At 36.4% G+C, this 14,356-nt stretch overlaps 1 protein-coding gene across 1 annotated transcript in view; it reads left to right on the forward strand.

Annotated features, from left to right (window-relative positions):
* Window positions 1-512: 512 nt before the first annotated feature.
* LOC107731350 (dedicator of cytokinesis protein 2-like) overlaps window positions 513-14,356 on the forward strand; it is a 45,047-nt gene continuing 31,203 nt past the window's right edge. The window contains exons 1-9 of the mRNA XM_016542404.1: window positions 513-632; window positions 2,843-2,926; window positions 5,222-5,262; window positions 5,380-5,435; window positions 5,513-5,624; window positions 8,435-8,583; window positions 10,094-10,229; window positions 12,479-12,636; window positions 12,719-12,800. Of these exons, the coding sequence (XP_016397890.1) occupies window positions 590-632; window positions 2,843-2,926; window positions 5,222-5,262; window positions 5,380-5,435; window positions 5,513-5,624; window positions 8,435-8,583; window positions 10,094-10,229; window positions 12,479-12,636; window positions 12,719-12,800 (861 nt within the window). The 5' untranslated portion in view covers window positions 513-589. The remainder of the gene's footprint in view (window positions 633-2,842; window positions 2,927-5,221; window positions 5,263-5,379; window positions 5,436-5,512; window positions 5,625-8,434; window positions 8,584-10,093; window positions 10,230-12,478; window positions 12,637-12,718; window positions 12,801-14,356) is intronic.

Here is a 14,356-nt window from a genome sequence, read left to right on the forward strand (position 1 = left end):
AATATGCTGCATGATCAAGTCGTATTATCTCTAAGTGAGTGTTTGCGGTGCCCTCTATTGTTTGCAGTAGGAATTGCTTTTGAAGATTAACATTATTTTGGTGGTTTATGACTATAGAACAGCTTGTTTGTGTGTTTGTATAAACCTGCTCGTATTAAGTCTCTCGGATGCATAAATCAAACATCTTCAGGGAATCTCTGCTTTGTCTCGTCCCACACCATGTTTCCTCCAGCATTACAGATTCATAAATGATGATTTGCGTGCACCATCACACATCCTCATAGATCAGAGTGGAGTTTGACACCAAAAACATACATGATCTCAAGACGTTAATCAATAAAAGCCATTGAAACACGCTTTAGTCATCGTGCTGAAGTTCTGCTGTCAGCCGGTTAAATGTGGAGGCCAAAAGAGGAAGAGGAAGAAGCAGACAGTCAGACAGGAGGAGGAGCGCTTATTTCTCTGGTTATTTCTCACACCCTCACCCAAAAAGCAGTCAGTGTAGGGCATAAGAAAGGAACTGAGATACTCTGAAAGAGAAAATACAGACAGAGAGAGCCATAGGGGAGAGCGTTGTATAGTCCAACCAATGGCTCCTTGGACAAAAACTATCTCTGAAAGATATGGAGTTGGTGAGTTTTGCTGTTTTTGTGTGTGTGTGCGCAAGTGATTCACCTGTGCATTTTGAACGTTCTCTGCGAAGTTGTGTGTGCGTTTGTGTGTTTGTATCCCTAGCGGCCTTCGCAGCGGGCATATAAAGTTGTTTGATTCAGTTCCTGTATCTCAGGATGTGGGCAGAGACAGATCAGTCAAGCGGCCCAACGGTCACTGGACTAAACAGATTGCGGCATTTTCTCATTTTACACTTGTTTTGCTTTGAAAATCTGCAGATTTTAGTTTTATGACACTATGACGGTGCAGTTAATGCAATACTGATATAGTGCAACAACAAACTGAGACCTGAACCCTAGGACAGCTTCTTACTTAGAGCTTGAAATGCATTGTAAAAATGTGCTTCTTTTGGTTTATTAAAATCAAAAATATCATTTAATGCAACTGAAGCAAACTGAAATAACTTCATAAGGGAACTTCTGCACATTTTAACTTTTTACAGCGCAGAGGATTCGCTTCTTTAGCCTGTTTGCTGAATGAAGGTGCTTTAAGGTTTGGCATCATTTAATAACAGAAGAGCAGGACTGAATTTTTAGAGAAGACCTCCGTGAAATAAATGCACAAGCAAGATCTTTATCATCTTGAATGTTTCTTTTAGACAGTAGTGAGAAGTCAGATGTTTCTCCTGAGAAAAGAGACCAGGAATCTCCTCTAGAGCTCTAAATGAGCTCATATTTGCTCAGGATACCAAAGTTAGCAAGCAAAAGTCAGAGATCTCCATGTGAACTCAATATTTCTCATCAAATGATCTGAGCTGCTATTCACAATCATTTTATAGCTCTGTACTCTTACTGAAAACTATGACTCATTTATGTCAGGTTTATTATAGTTAACTAAAACATAAAATAAACATTAACTGAAATAAAACATTAAAATCTTAAGCTTATTTTATTTCAGTTAGCAACATTTCTCATTTTCTTTTAGTTTGTGTACAAAAACAAAACAACAACAAAACTAAAACAAGAATGAAAATAAACTAAAACCATAATAAACATTTCTGTTACTTGAAATAAAATAAACATTAACTGAAAAAAAAAACTAAAAAAAAACTTAAACTTGTTTTATTTCAGTTACAAAGCAACATATCTCTTTTTAAGTTGATGATTGTTAATAAAAACTATATAGATATGTTGAAAACAAACAATAAAATAAAGACAGAAAATATAAAAATAAAAACGAATTCAAAATACTTAAATCTGTAATAGTTTCTCAGTGATACTAAAATAACACTCATTTGCGTTATTTTAGGAATAAGGGAAACATCTGAGACAAAGTTGATCCTTAAATTAAATATATGTGAGAACTCCATTTAGTTTTTCAGCCATGACCAAATAACAACCTTTGGGAAGAAATATTTAATGCAAATCCCATTGAAATCTCTTTTAATCAACAGAAGCTAATAGTCTAGTTTATATGTAAAGTGTCCATTAAGAGCAGTATGAGCGTGAAATGGTGAAACTGATTAGAGTAACTTTATTTAGAGTTATTTGTCAATGTAGTATTCACAGAATTTTTTTTTTTTTTTTATATTCAGTTTTGAAATGAATGCAAAAGTGGTTTGACTTCTGATTGTAGGCGGCGTAGTCAGCAGGTTTGTAGCTCACAGCATGTATGTTGAAAGAAATAAAGCATATATATGCACATGCTAAAACGTATTATGAACTTGAAATAAAATCATGTAAATGCATGTATATTGCTTTTGAATTATTTCAATTGTAAACATGCTGATGGTGGTATCTGTGTGTGCGGTGTTGCACAGGAAGTTGCTCTGAGAGGAAGTAGGCCAACAAACTCGTACTTGCAGAAATGAATTGTGTGTGTGTGTGTGTGTGTGTGCGCGCGTGTGTATATAATATGATGTTCTCCATCTCTGCATAATATGCAGTTTAACTTTCAGAGTCATTGATGTTGGCTAAAGTATTAAAATCCAGCGTGTGCGTCGTCCTGCAGCGTTTGTGCTCTAGACATGAATCACAGGACTCTTTTCAAGTAGTTGAGGATAGAGATCGTTTGATGTCTTCTTGGAAGCATTAAATGATCTCATTCTGCTGTTTTGCTAAACATCACTTAAAAATTAAATCCAAACTGTGACTTGGGAAATCTTTTTGTGCATTTTTAAATGCATTGGTTGAATTTCATGCAATTGATATTTTCTCTCTTTTCTATGAAGTTAAGTGGAATTTCGTTGCCAAAGCGGAGAAGCAGTTGTCCCTGGTTATCGGGGACACTGTGCACATACAGGAGTCATGTGAAGGTGAGGGATTCTGGGATATTGCACTTACTTTTGCAATTATGCTTGAGGTAAAGGCTTTTATATACAGCAATGTATGTTGCGTTCAAAGTATACATTCGATCAGTTCAATGCGGTCCCTGGGAATCAAACCTGTGACCTTGGTGTTGCTTGCGCCATGCATGTTCCACACTGAAAAAAAAAAGAAGATTTTCTTGCTCAGTATTCTGGTCTTGTTTTCCAGTGCAAATATCCAAACATTTTAAACCCCCCTGCTGTTCAAAAACTGGCTACAGTTTCTGTTTTTGGGGTGAAATTGAGCCACGTTGGTTTCACTGCAAATCGACACTATGAAAAACACTAAAGATTCATGTAAAAACAGAAAACACTGTATTGTACCTTGTCAGAGACTAAAAAAAATATAAGATATGTGAGAACTTTAATAATTCCCATCTTATTTTTTGTGTTAGGGCGGGGTCAATTTGATGATCCATTTACAATTTACTTTTTTTGTCATGACTACTTGTAGTGACTATTTGCACACTGAGGTGCAAATAACTGCTAAATAACTGCTAAATACTAAATAACAAATAACTAAGTATAAATAGTATCTAACATTTTTTGTATTTAGTGTAGATAGTATGTATTGCTATTTATACTTCCTCTGCCATTTTATGTAATCTAGTAACTGAGATCCACAAAACTAACAACCAAAGACCACCTTTGACAGATTTTTTTGACTGTGAAACTCAACTAGATAGAGCTAGAAGAAACAGTGATTTTTTAGATGGTTTAGAAGATGAGTCTTAGTTTTTTTTGTCTTCATTTTCATATGTTCTCATGTATTTCATATTTTAGTGATTGACAAGCTACAATAAAATTGTATTTTATTTTATTTTATTTTATTTACTCTTTGGTGTTGGTTTCAAATTGCATACTTATGGGTTTTAATGGGGAGTCAATAGGACCTGAGCACAAAAGTTGTAATACAATTTGTACAGCCTTTCCAAAACACATCTATGAGTCGAAATGTTGCATACATTCAAGACCCTAAATGAGAAATATAGAGCAGGTTGAAAAATCAAGTATGAGTCAAATTGGTCTAAACACAACAGGAGGGTTAAATCAAGATATATTTACTTGAGAAGCAAAATTGTGACATTAACCCAGCAAACACAGAACGTCCCCCTAACCTTAGTATTTAGTTCCCGTTTGCTTGTTTTTTTGAAAATCAAATAATATAATTTTAGGGCCAGCTCAAAAAGCTTAATCTGGATCAGAATGAAAATCCCATATTTTGCTATCCAGGATCAGGTAATCCATCTTACTTTTCTGCTGGTTTTTCAAAGCAAAATTGGATTGGATCACAAAGATCCAGATACACAATTTTTCAGATTACCAAATATGGATTACTAGTGCTCTATGGGGCGCCTAATCTTTTACATGGTGATGGAAAAAAAAAATGAGTTGGAAAAAAATATGTCAATGCTTTTGCATTCTCTCAGAAAAGTTTTGCATTGCATTGACACAAGACACTTTGCATTCGCTCACAAATGACTATTAACTGGTTTATCTGATGTAGTAGTAGTAATGTAGTTTACAGACAGTGATATAAAAAAAAAACACTTTTAATTTAATATAATCCACCCTTCTGCCGGGATGAGATTTTTTGAAACAAAAGTATCCCAATCTTACTAAAAAGATGATTTGATCCAGATCAAAACCAAGATTGGATTTTGTGATCTAATCCGATGCCAGAATCCTGTTTTTCTTTTGAACAACCCATTTTAAAGATTTGATCCAATCCAATAGCAGAAATCTGATCAGATTACTTCTGAACAACTGGCCCTTACGAATGTTCCATTTAGGTTTTACTTTTGCAACCATAAAATAACGTTCCAAGAACGTTGCAGGGAGGTTATTTTTAAATAACCTAAAAAATAACTTAAACAGAACGTTCCCTAATGGTTATTTTTAGGTTATTGTTTTGCAACCATGAAGTCTTCAGAGAATGAATTTATGCTTGAAACAGGAAAAGTATCTGCCAGTGGGGTCTTAATTCAAAAACAATCTTGTTTCTGACCCCACTGACAATTATTTCTTCTTGTTTTAAGCATAAACTCATAGAATTTTAATCACTTTCTTCAGAAAGCAAGACTTGATATCTTAAAGTCATTTGTAAGTAAATGTATCTTGATTTAAGAATTTATTGATATTTGTACTGTAAAACAAGACAAAAACACACAAAAAAATAATTTTACATAATGTTTGAGCAACAGAAATATTTTCATAGTCTAAACCAGTCTGTTCTTGTTTCAGGATGGTATAAAGGTTACGTGATCAAGAACAAAGAGAGAAAAGTAAGTAAACGGGTGTTTAGTTTATGGTGTTTCTACAAGAGCATAATGTTTTATTCCTGAATATCTGACCTGGACCTCTGCTACGTGTTTGCTGATTTACTTTGTTCCATATTTAAGGGAGCATTTCCTGCAAGCTTTATAGTGTTGAAGGAAGTCATCGTCGAAAAGAGAGGGTGAGTATGTCCTTCTGTTCATCAGTCAGTCCATCCATCCGTCCATCCTCTGACCCTCTGTCTGTCTGCTCCTGTAGAGATGAGGAGATCATAACATCTGCTGAGATGCCGCTGGTGAAGGAGGTGACCACCACACTGAGAGAATGGGGCAGCATCTGGAAACAGCTCTATGTGGTGAGACGCTTAGATGTGGGTGGGATACTGTACTACACTTAAAAATAAAGGTTCTTTATTAGGATCAGTGGTTCCGTGAAAAACCTTTAACATCTATAGAATCGTTCCTTTCCACAAAAGGTCCTATAGATTTTTTAAATGTTCTTTACACTGAGAAATAAATGGTTCTTTTATGAGCTGCTCACTGAAAGGTTCTTTGGGGAACCAAAAATGGATAAAACCTCCTTTTCGATCCTTTATTTGTAAGTGAGTGTAGTTAAGAGTGTACACTGAGTTAAGAGTGTAGTGATATTATATTTGTAGTATGCATACTGTGCTCAGTATGGGAGTTTTCTGTATTGCGTGACCTGACAGAATGTGCAGTGTAAAGCACATTTGAAGCACTTTACAGTACGTGACATACAATGTCCCACAAAGTGACCTTCCGTTCTCTGTGTGATATGAAGTGACAACAGCCATGACTTTTAAAGTCAAAATTAAATCAGAAGTAACAAAGTTTACTTCCTGGTCTATTTTTAGAAAACTTTCTGCAGTTCTAAAAATATAAATTAAGTGTAACAATACCAATAATAATAACTTATTAACAATAATAAATGTTAATTCATGTCCCAGACACAATTCATGCCCCAGTCACATTTTCATGGTTAAATAAACATTACTTATACACTATCAGAAAAAGAAAAAAAAAGAAAGAATTAAAAAACAATTCTACTTTATATTTTTACATTAATAATGTAATCAATGTTCTATTTATTAAAGCCAAATATGAATCTCATCACTAAGGCAGTAACAATTTAAGCAATATATTTTATTTGTGAACTTATGGTCAGCTATTCTTTTTAATAGTTAACTGTTAATTCATTTTTCGGGTCATCAGTCATCAAAGCTCTGTAAATATTGGTCACAGACAAGGAGATTTACTTTGAATTTCACCGAGCTGATTACTCACTAAAAACTCCCACGGATCATGTTTTCATGCCATTTTAAGTCATATTTTGATGTAACAAAGTGGTTATATCAAAGTGTGTGAGTTGTTTACTTTTTTAAATTAGTCTTCCCATTAATGCCATTATATTGTTCATACAGACTGATTCGCAAATGCGGAGCACACATGAACACAAGAGGCGGGAATTATGGACCAATCACAGCTGAACATAACCAGTCATATCATATTGCCTCCTCTCACGTGACTTTCCCCCATTCATTCTCAATTACACCCCACCAAACTCACGGCACGCTTTAGGGGGTCAGTTAAAATTCAATGGGCTCAGGGGAGGCGAGAGAGACGTGAACTCCTGCTGTAACTTTACCAGCTGGTGTTGCTGTTGGACAATGTTTCTTTAGAAAAACTGGAGGCACTGCCTCCCTTGCTTTCTTAGAGGAAACACCCCTGATATATATATTAGAATATATATTAGATCCCTTATATATAAATATATCTTATATACAGGGTGCGATTTGCCAGGGGTGATGGGGGGGCGATTTCCCCTCCTCTGGTTTATGCATCCCTGCCTCTGCTGAATTATTTTTATCTCCGGTGGGGATAAAAACACCCCGCGATCTCGCTCCAAGGTCCCGATCTAACTCAAATGATTTGCGATACGCGCTTTGAAGTCCCGTTCTGAATCAAATTATTCGCGATACGCAATCCGATTGGAGCGCTTCGAAAGCTCCATTGACACTGTTTTCTTTGCTCGCTTTCTCTGTATAATTTGTTCGTTGCTTGAATAACCGTGGAAATGAAATCATTACAATTAATAGGCCTAACTTACAATGTTTTAATAGTTTGTGATCACGTTAAATACAGTTCCTGTCGTATTAAAAACATTTCATGACATGACACCCATTATATGGTACTTGCTTAAAAAGACGGGTTTATGATGTGCGTTATTAACAGATTACACTAACATTAGGTTACTTAGGCTACAGCCTTACCCTTACCTTCCACCTATGGAAAGAGAAAAAAGTTTTCAAAAGCATCCCCCCTTCTGCTTTTTTCACAAATCGCACCCTGCTTATATAATATAATATAAATCTTTTGTTTAGTTTTTTACGGTTTAGTATTACTTTGTTCTGTAATATCTGTCACCAAATAATTTTATATATAATTTGCTATGTTGCAAAAAAGAAATAACTTTTCTCTTTAGCTGACCTCAAAATTGAAAAAAAAAGTAATACATCCAAATAAAAACTGCATTATGAAAGTAAATGGGCTGTGAATGCCTTTTCATTTGATCACTGACAAACGGTAAAACATTTTTAAAGGGGTCATATGATGCTGCTAAAAAGAACATTATTTGGTGTATTTGGTGTAATGAAATGTGTTTATGCGGTTTAAGGTAAAAAAAAAACACATTATTTTCCACATACTGTACATTATTGTTTCTCCTCTATGCCCCACCTTTCTGAAACGCATCGATTTTTGGCGTGGCTGACTCTTAACTTTTATAAAGAATATCTCTTTGGATATGAGACTTTAGTCTTTGCAACTTTACAGATCTTCTTTATGCACCAAGAGCTTGTAACATTCCAAAGAGAAAGGAAAAATTGAAATTGCATCATATGACCCCTTTAAACAAAATCAAATTACAAATTAAATTAAATTAAATTAAATAATTTAATGATATTATTAAAATATAATGTATTTATTTCATACATGATACCTGGACGTCATGTAGAATTATACAAACTGTGGTATGAAGTCATGTGATGATAACACATAATGCTGGATGTGTCGATTATGTCAAACATGCAAAATTATAAGTACATTAAATTTGCACAACCTGAACTTCTGACCAATCAGTGATTGTCTTTGTTTCCATCAGTCCAGTAAGAAGGAGCGTTTCAGTCAGGTGCAGCGGCTCATGTGGGATCTGATGGAGTGGCGTTCACAGCTCCTGTCCGGGACGCTACCGAGTGACGAGTTTAAGGAGCTCAAACAGAAAGTCACCTCAAAGATCGACTATGGAAATAAGTATGTATTTCATGTGTCTATTCCACTTGTGTTCCTGTCTGTGTGCATTTTTGACTATGGTAATATAAACCATGCATACATTCATATCCTATATCATAATATATGAATGTAATCATACAGTACTATGGTATTATCATCTGATACCATCATTGTACCATTGTACAAACACACAACTGATGAAGCATAGAATAATATGATCCAGTCGGCTGGTGTAATTCCTCTTCAGAGCTTAAGTAATTCGCTCTAGGCTGTAGTTAATGGGTTAGTTAATTGGCATTTGTACATTATCATTAAAGAATTAATTAACAAACCTGAAGGGGATAAAAATGTCTTTCTGCCACCTGAATGTTAATGAATTAATGTGAGGGAAAAAAACTCCCAAACCACTTGTCATGGATTCACATTTCTTGCTCTGTTTTCACATGATTACAAGTTAATCATTGTTTTCTCAAGATAATGTTATATATCCAATATTGGTGTCCTCAGTGCAAACAGCTGGGAAAGAAAATGTCCGTCAGTATATTGACTTTTTATTTTTTAATAGATAGACCTGTCTAACTTAAATCACTTTTGATTTAATTTTTGTTATTGTACAGTAGTTGTATTTTCTTGTGCTATTTCTTGTAATTAGTTTCTTTTTTTTTTTTTTTTTTACTGACTGTTTAATTGTATTAAGCTTGAGAACTTAAATTAGTTAGGCTAGCATAACTTTTTGCTGTGATATCAACTTAATTAATTAATCAAGAATTGTGAAATTTCTAAAATTATCTAATATTTTTGAAATCATAACCTAAATTATTGCAGAAATGACTTTAAGTGTGATCACACAAGCATAGTGACATTATACAAGCATTTGATACAAATACAAACATTTGAATATTTTGAATATAATATGTCAGGGTTATGATTGTTAACTAAACACTAAAACATTTTGTTAATTGAAATAAAACTGAAATAATATACAGATGAAGAACATAAAACTAAGTGAAATATAGATGAAAAACTGAAATGTGTTTAAAATAAAATTACTCACTGAAAATAAATCCAAACTATAATTAAACTAAGACTGGAATAAAAATATTTAAGTAATAATAAAAAAAAAAAACTAATTAAAATAAAAAATAAAAAAATAAAATGAAAGCCAATTACATATTCAACAAAAAACTATGCTAAAATAACAGAATAATGTGTAGTAATTAATTATACTGACAGATTACTTCTTGATCATGTGAAAACAGCAAAAAATATGTGTGAATCCATGTTAGCTGTGGGCTTTCGCTGGGATGTTGCTTTCTGTGATGTGCAAGAATGAGCCTTAATGAAATGTAGGAAGTCACGCCTGAGGTGCATCATGGGACTCTCGCTTCTCCAGAAGAGCTCCGGGCAAGAGCACATCTGCCAGATTGTTTCAAGGATCTGTGTGTGTGCACTGAATTCTCAGGTGAATCATGTGTGTGTGCGAGTACAAACACTCAAACTGCAGTTAAATTACGTGTTATTCTGCCTCCAGGATCTTGGAGCTGGATGTGGTGGTGCGGGATGCCGATGGGAATATCTTGGACCCCGAGCGAGCGAGTGTTATCAGCCTCTTCCGAGCACACGAGGATGCTACAGCCAAGATCACAGAGCGCATTAAAGAGGAACAGGTTTTCATTTCACTTTCATTTAAAGGTTTGCAGATGAAACCACAAGGAGCTTCTCGCATGTTCAGGAATCAGAGAGAGAGTTTGTAGTTTTAATGAGACACTTTTAAATGTTCAGGATGACTGAACAAATGAAATCAATGAACTCCCACGGCTTTACCTTCCTTCGGTCTGGTTCTGCTGTGAATTCACACTAAATATCCTCCTGTAACCCCACTGCAGTAACTTAATGACCTTACCTGAGGTGGATCAAACTAAACTGAACTTCATTTAAATAATTCATTAGTCAGAACCCCCATCAAAACTGCATAATAATGCCATAGCAACCACCCAGACACCCTAGCAACCACTCAGCAATTCCTTCACAATCACCCAAACACCCTAGCAACTGCATAATAATTCCCTAGCAACTACTTAGCAACACCTTTGCAACTACCAAGGTACCCTAGCAGCTGCATATTAATGTCCTAGCGACCACACAGACATCCTAGAAACCACTTAACAATGAATTTGTAACCACTCAGACACCCTACCAACTCCACAATATGCCTAGCAACCACTTAGCAACACCTTCACAATTAACTAGACACATAACAGCTGGATAATAGTGTCTTAGCAACCATCCAAAACATCCTAGTGACAACCAGGACACACTAGCAACTGCATTATTATTACCTAGCAACCGCCTAGAAACCGTAGCAGCAATCGCATAATAATGTTCTAGCAACCACCCAGACATCCTAGCAACCACTGGGCAATGCCTTCACAACCACCCAGAAACCCTACCAACTGCATAATAATGTCTTAGCAACCATCCAGAACACCCTAGCAATCACCCAGACACTTTTGCAACTGCATAATTATGCCTTAGCAACCACCCAGACCCCCTACCAACTTCATAACATGCCCTAGAAACCACTTAGCAACACCTTCACAATTACCTAGGTACCCTAGCGACCTCCCAAAACACCCTAGCAACCACATAGCAACACATCCGCAACTGCCCAGACAACCAACAGCTGCATAAGCCAGACCATCCTAGTGACTACCATGACACCCTAGCTACCGCATATTAATTCCCTAGCAACCACCCAGAAACCACTTGGCTACACCTTGGCAACCATCCAGAAAACGCTAGCAATCACCCAGGCTCCTTAGTAACTGCATAATATACCACAGCATCCACCCAGACACTTTAGAATCCACTTGGTAACACCTTGGCAACCACTCAGAACACCTTAACAATTACCTACACTCCCCAGCAACAACCTAGACATCATAGAAACCACTTGGCAACACCTTGGCAACCATCCAGAACACCCTAGCAATCTGTATATTATACCACAGCAACCTGCCAGACACCTTAGAAACCACTTGACAACACCTTGAGAACTATCCAGAACACCCTAGCTATCACCCAGACTCCCTAGCAACTGCGTATTATACCACAGCAACCACCCAGGCACCTCAGAAACCACTTGGCAACACCTTGACAACTATCCAGAACACCCTAGCAATCACCCAAACTCCCTAGAAACTGCATATTATACCACAGCAACCACCCAGGCAGCTTAGAAACTACTTGGCAACACCTTGGCAACCACTGAGAACACCTTAACAATTACCCACACTCCCCAGCAACCACCTAGACATCCTAGAAACTACTTGGCGACACCTTGGCAACCATCCAGAACACCCTAGCAATCACCCAGACTCCCTAACAATGGCATAATATACCACAGCAACCACCTAGACGCCTTAGAAACCACTTGGTAACACCTTGGCAACCACCCAGTACACCTTAACAATTACCCACACTCCCCAGCAACCACTTAGACATTCTAGAAACTACTTGACAACACCTTGACAACCATCCAGAACACCCTAGCAATCACCCAGACTCTCTAGCAACTACATATTATACCACAACAGCCACCCAGACACCTTAAAAAACACCCTAGAAACCATTTGGCAACACTTTGGCACCTAGTAATATGTACCACCATAATGTACCACAGCAAACACTCAGAATAGCCTAGCAACTGCATTATAATGCCATAGGAACCACCCCGATTCCCTCTCAACCATTTAGCAATGCCCTTAGCAACACATTAGCCACCCAGCAAGTGCTAAATAAGACTCTAGTATGGTGGTTGTGAGTTTTTCACAGGTTAACGCCAGTCAGGTTTATTTCTGTGAATTTAAACTCTGTTTAACATCAACTCCTGTCTCTTCTGCTCTGCTCTGTGTAGTCCAACGTTCAGCTGGATCATTCTGGCGTATCCGCACGGATCCAGTCTTCTCCCACACACAGCTTGTATGTTTTTGTGCGTAACTTTGTGTGTCGTATCGGTGAGGATTCGGAGCTCTTCATGTCTTTATACGACCCCATCAAGCAGACCAACATCAGGTGCGTCTCACTGACACACTCTTTAATGATCAGTCTAGAGGAGTTTGCCATTATTACACACACTGTCTCTGTCTCTCTGCAGTGAGAATTATTTGGTCCGATGGGGAGATAAAGGTTTGCCGAAGGACATTGAGATGCTCAACAGTCTGAAAGTGGTCTTTACAGTAAGTCACTTACAGATTTCACTTGGTAGTCTGTCTTGGGTAGCAACTTCGGAAACCTGTTTCTGCTACATAAGAAAAAAAAATTGGTGAATGATATTTGTGAGATTGAAAAGCTGTGATTATGAGATAAAAAGTCAAAATTATGAAATAAAAAGTCAAATGACATAATGACTTAACCCATAATTGACTTTTTGTGTCATAATTTAGTTTTTTTTCGTCATAATTATAACTTCCATAAATTTGACTTTATCATAAAAAGTACAAATTATCTCACATTTGACTTTGTCTCATAATTATGACTTTGTAACCTCAATTTTGACTTTTTTCTTATAATTAACTATCATCAATTAGTAAAAAGTTTGACGTGCTGTACATCATAAATATATAGTTCAGTCATGAAACTCTAAATGGCGCAGGCTGACAGGTTGTTAACGTAACAGATGATATTCAGAGAGTTAAATGACTTGGCACAAGCTGATTGGTTCATGCTGCATATGCAGCCAATGAACTACTGCCTTGCATTTATATGGCTGGCTAGCATTCACTTGAGATTCTTGCAGCGTGCTTTCAGAGTTTCTCTGAAACTCAACAGCTAGATAAGTAAATGGTCTTCACTCTGATTTCAGTGCATTATTGCGTTCGTCAGATTTACATTTTTGAACTAGAAAACATACAAGTTATAAAACTACACGCGAGTTATTTGCGAGAGGAATAATTACTAAGCATGCCTTGTTCATATAACAGCAGTAGCATTAGCAGCAGCAGCAAGCAGTTTTCTAGTTCATGTATGTGAGAATACAATGTCAAGCATTGCAGATTTAGAACAGTAAAGTGAATTGGGGATTACCTTATTTGCCCGAAATCTCCAATGATTTTGGTATCTTCTGTGGGCATTCATTTCTACATTAACCGTGAACGGATCGCTTTCAGATGTACACCTCACTAGTGGGGTCAGTTTGCAGTTGGCGTTTCACAGTTGTTCACTGTTTTAAGTGAAGGTGAACCCGTATAACTGTCTTTCATAAACGTCATGCTGTCAACAGCCTTACCTATTTAACCATAACAACTTAATGAGCAACAGAAAATAATATACCCGCTCATACGTGTACTTGTGCGCATTGCAATGCAGTTCAGAAGAGGGAGCGCTCATTCTTAAAGGGGCCACATCTCTATTTCACTCGTTACCTTGGTTCAGCGATAGTGAAGAGTTTATTATGAAAGTCATGTTTAGTGATAGTTTAAAGATAATTAATCTTGAATTCATTTAAAATATAAAATTACTTCTAATAATAAATTATTTCCAATCAGTAGCCCATGTACAATGTAGCTAATAGTAGGACACTCTTAAACTGGAATTTACTATTTGTGTATTCAGTTGGGCTTACAGCAATTATAGTACTTTCAAGGAGTATAGCAGCAGTATCATAGAATTCAGATTGCGTTATTAGCGAATTATTAATAGCAGTATGCATAGCAATCAAGTCAAATTATTACAGTTGTTTATAGCAGCAGCAGCAGAAAGTATCTGGTTGCATGAAATTTCAGTGATAACACAT

Source organism: Sinocyclocheilus rhinocerous, unplaced genomic scaffold (assembly GCF_001515625.1).
Source record: "Sinocyclocheilus rhinocerous isolate Xijiao unplaced genomic scaffold, SAMN03320098_v1.1 scaffold939, whole genome shotgun sequence".
NCBI classification, from domain to species: Eukaryota; Metazoa; Chordata; class Actinopteri; order Cypriniformes; family Cyprinidae; genus Sinocyclocheilus; species Sinocyclocheilus rhinocerous.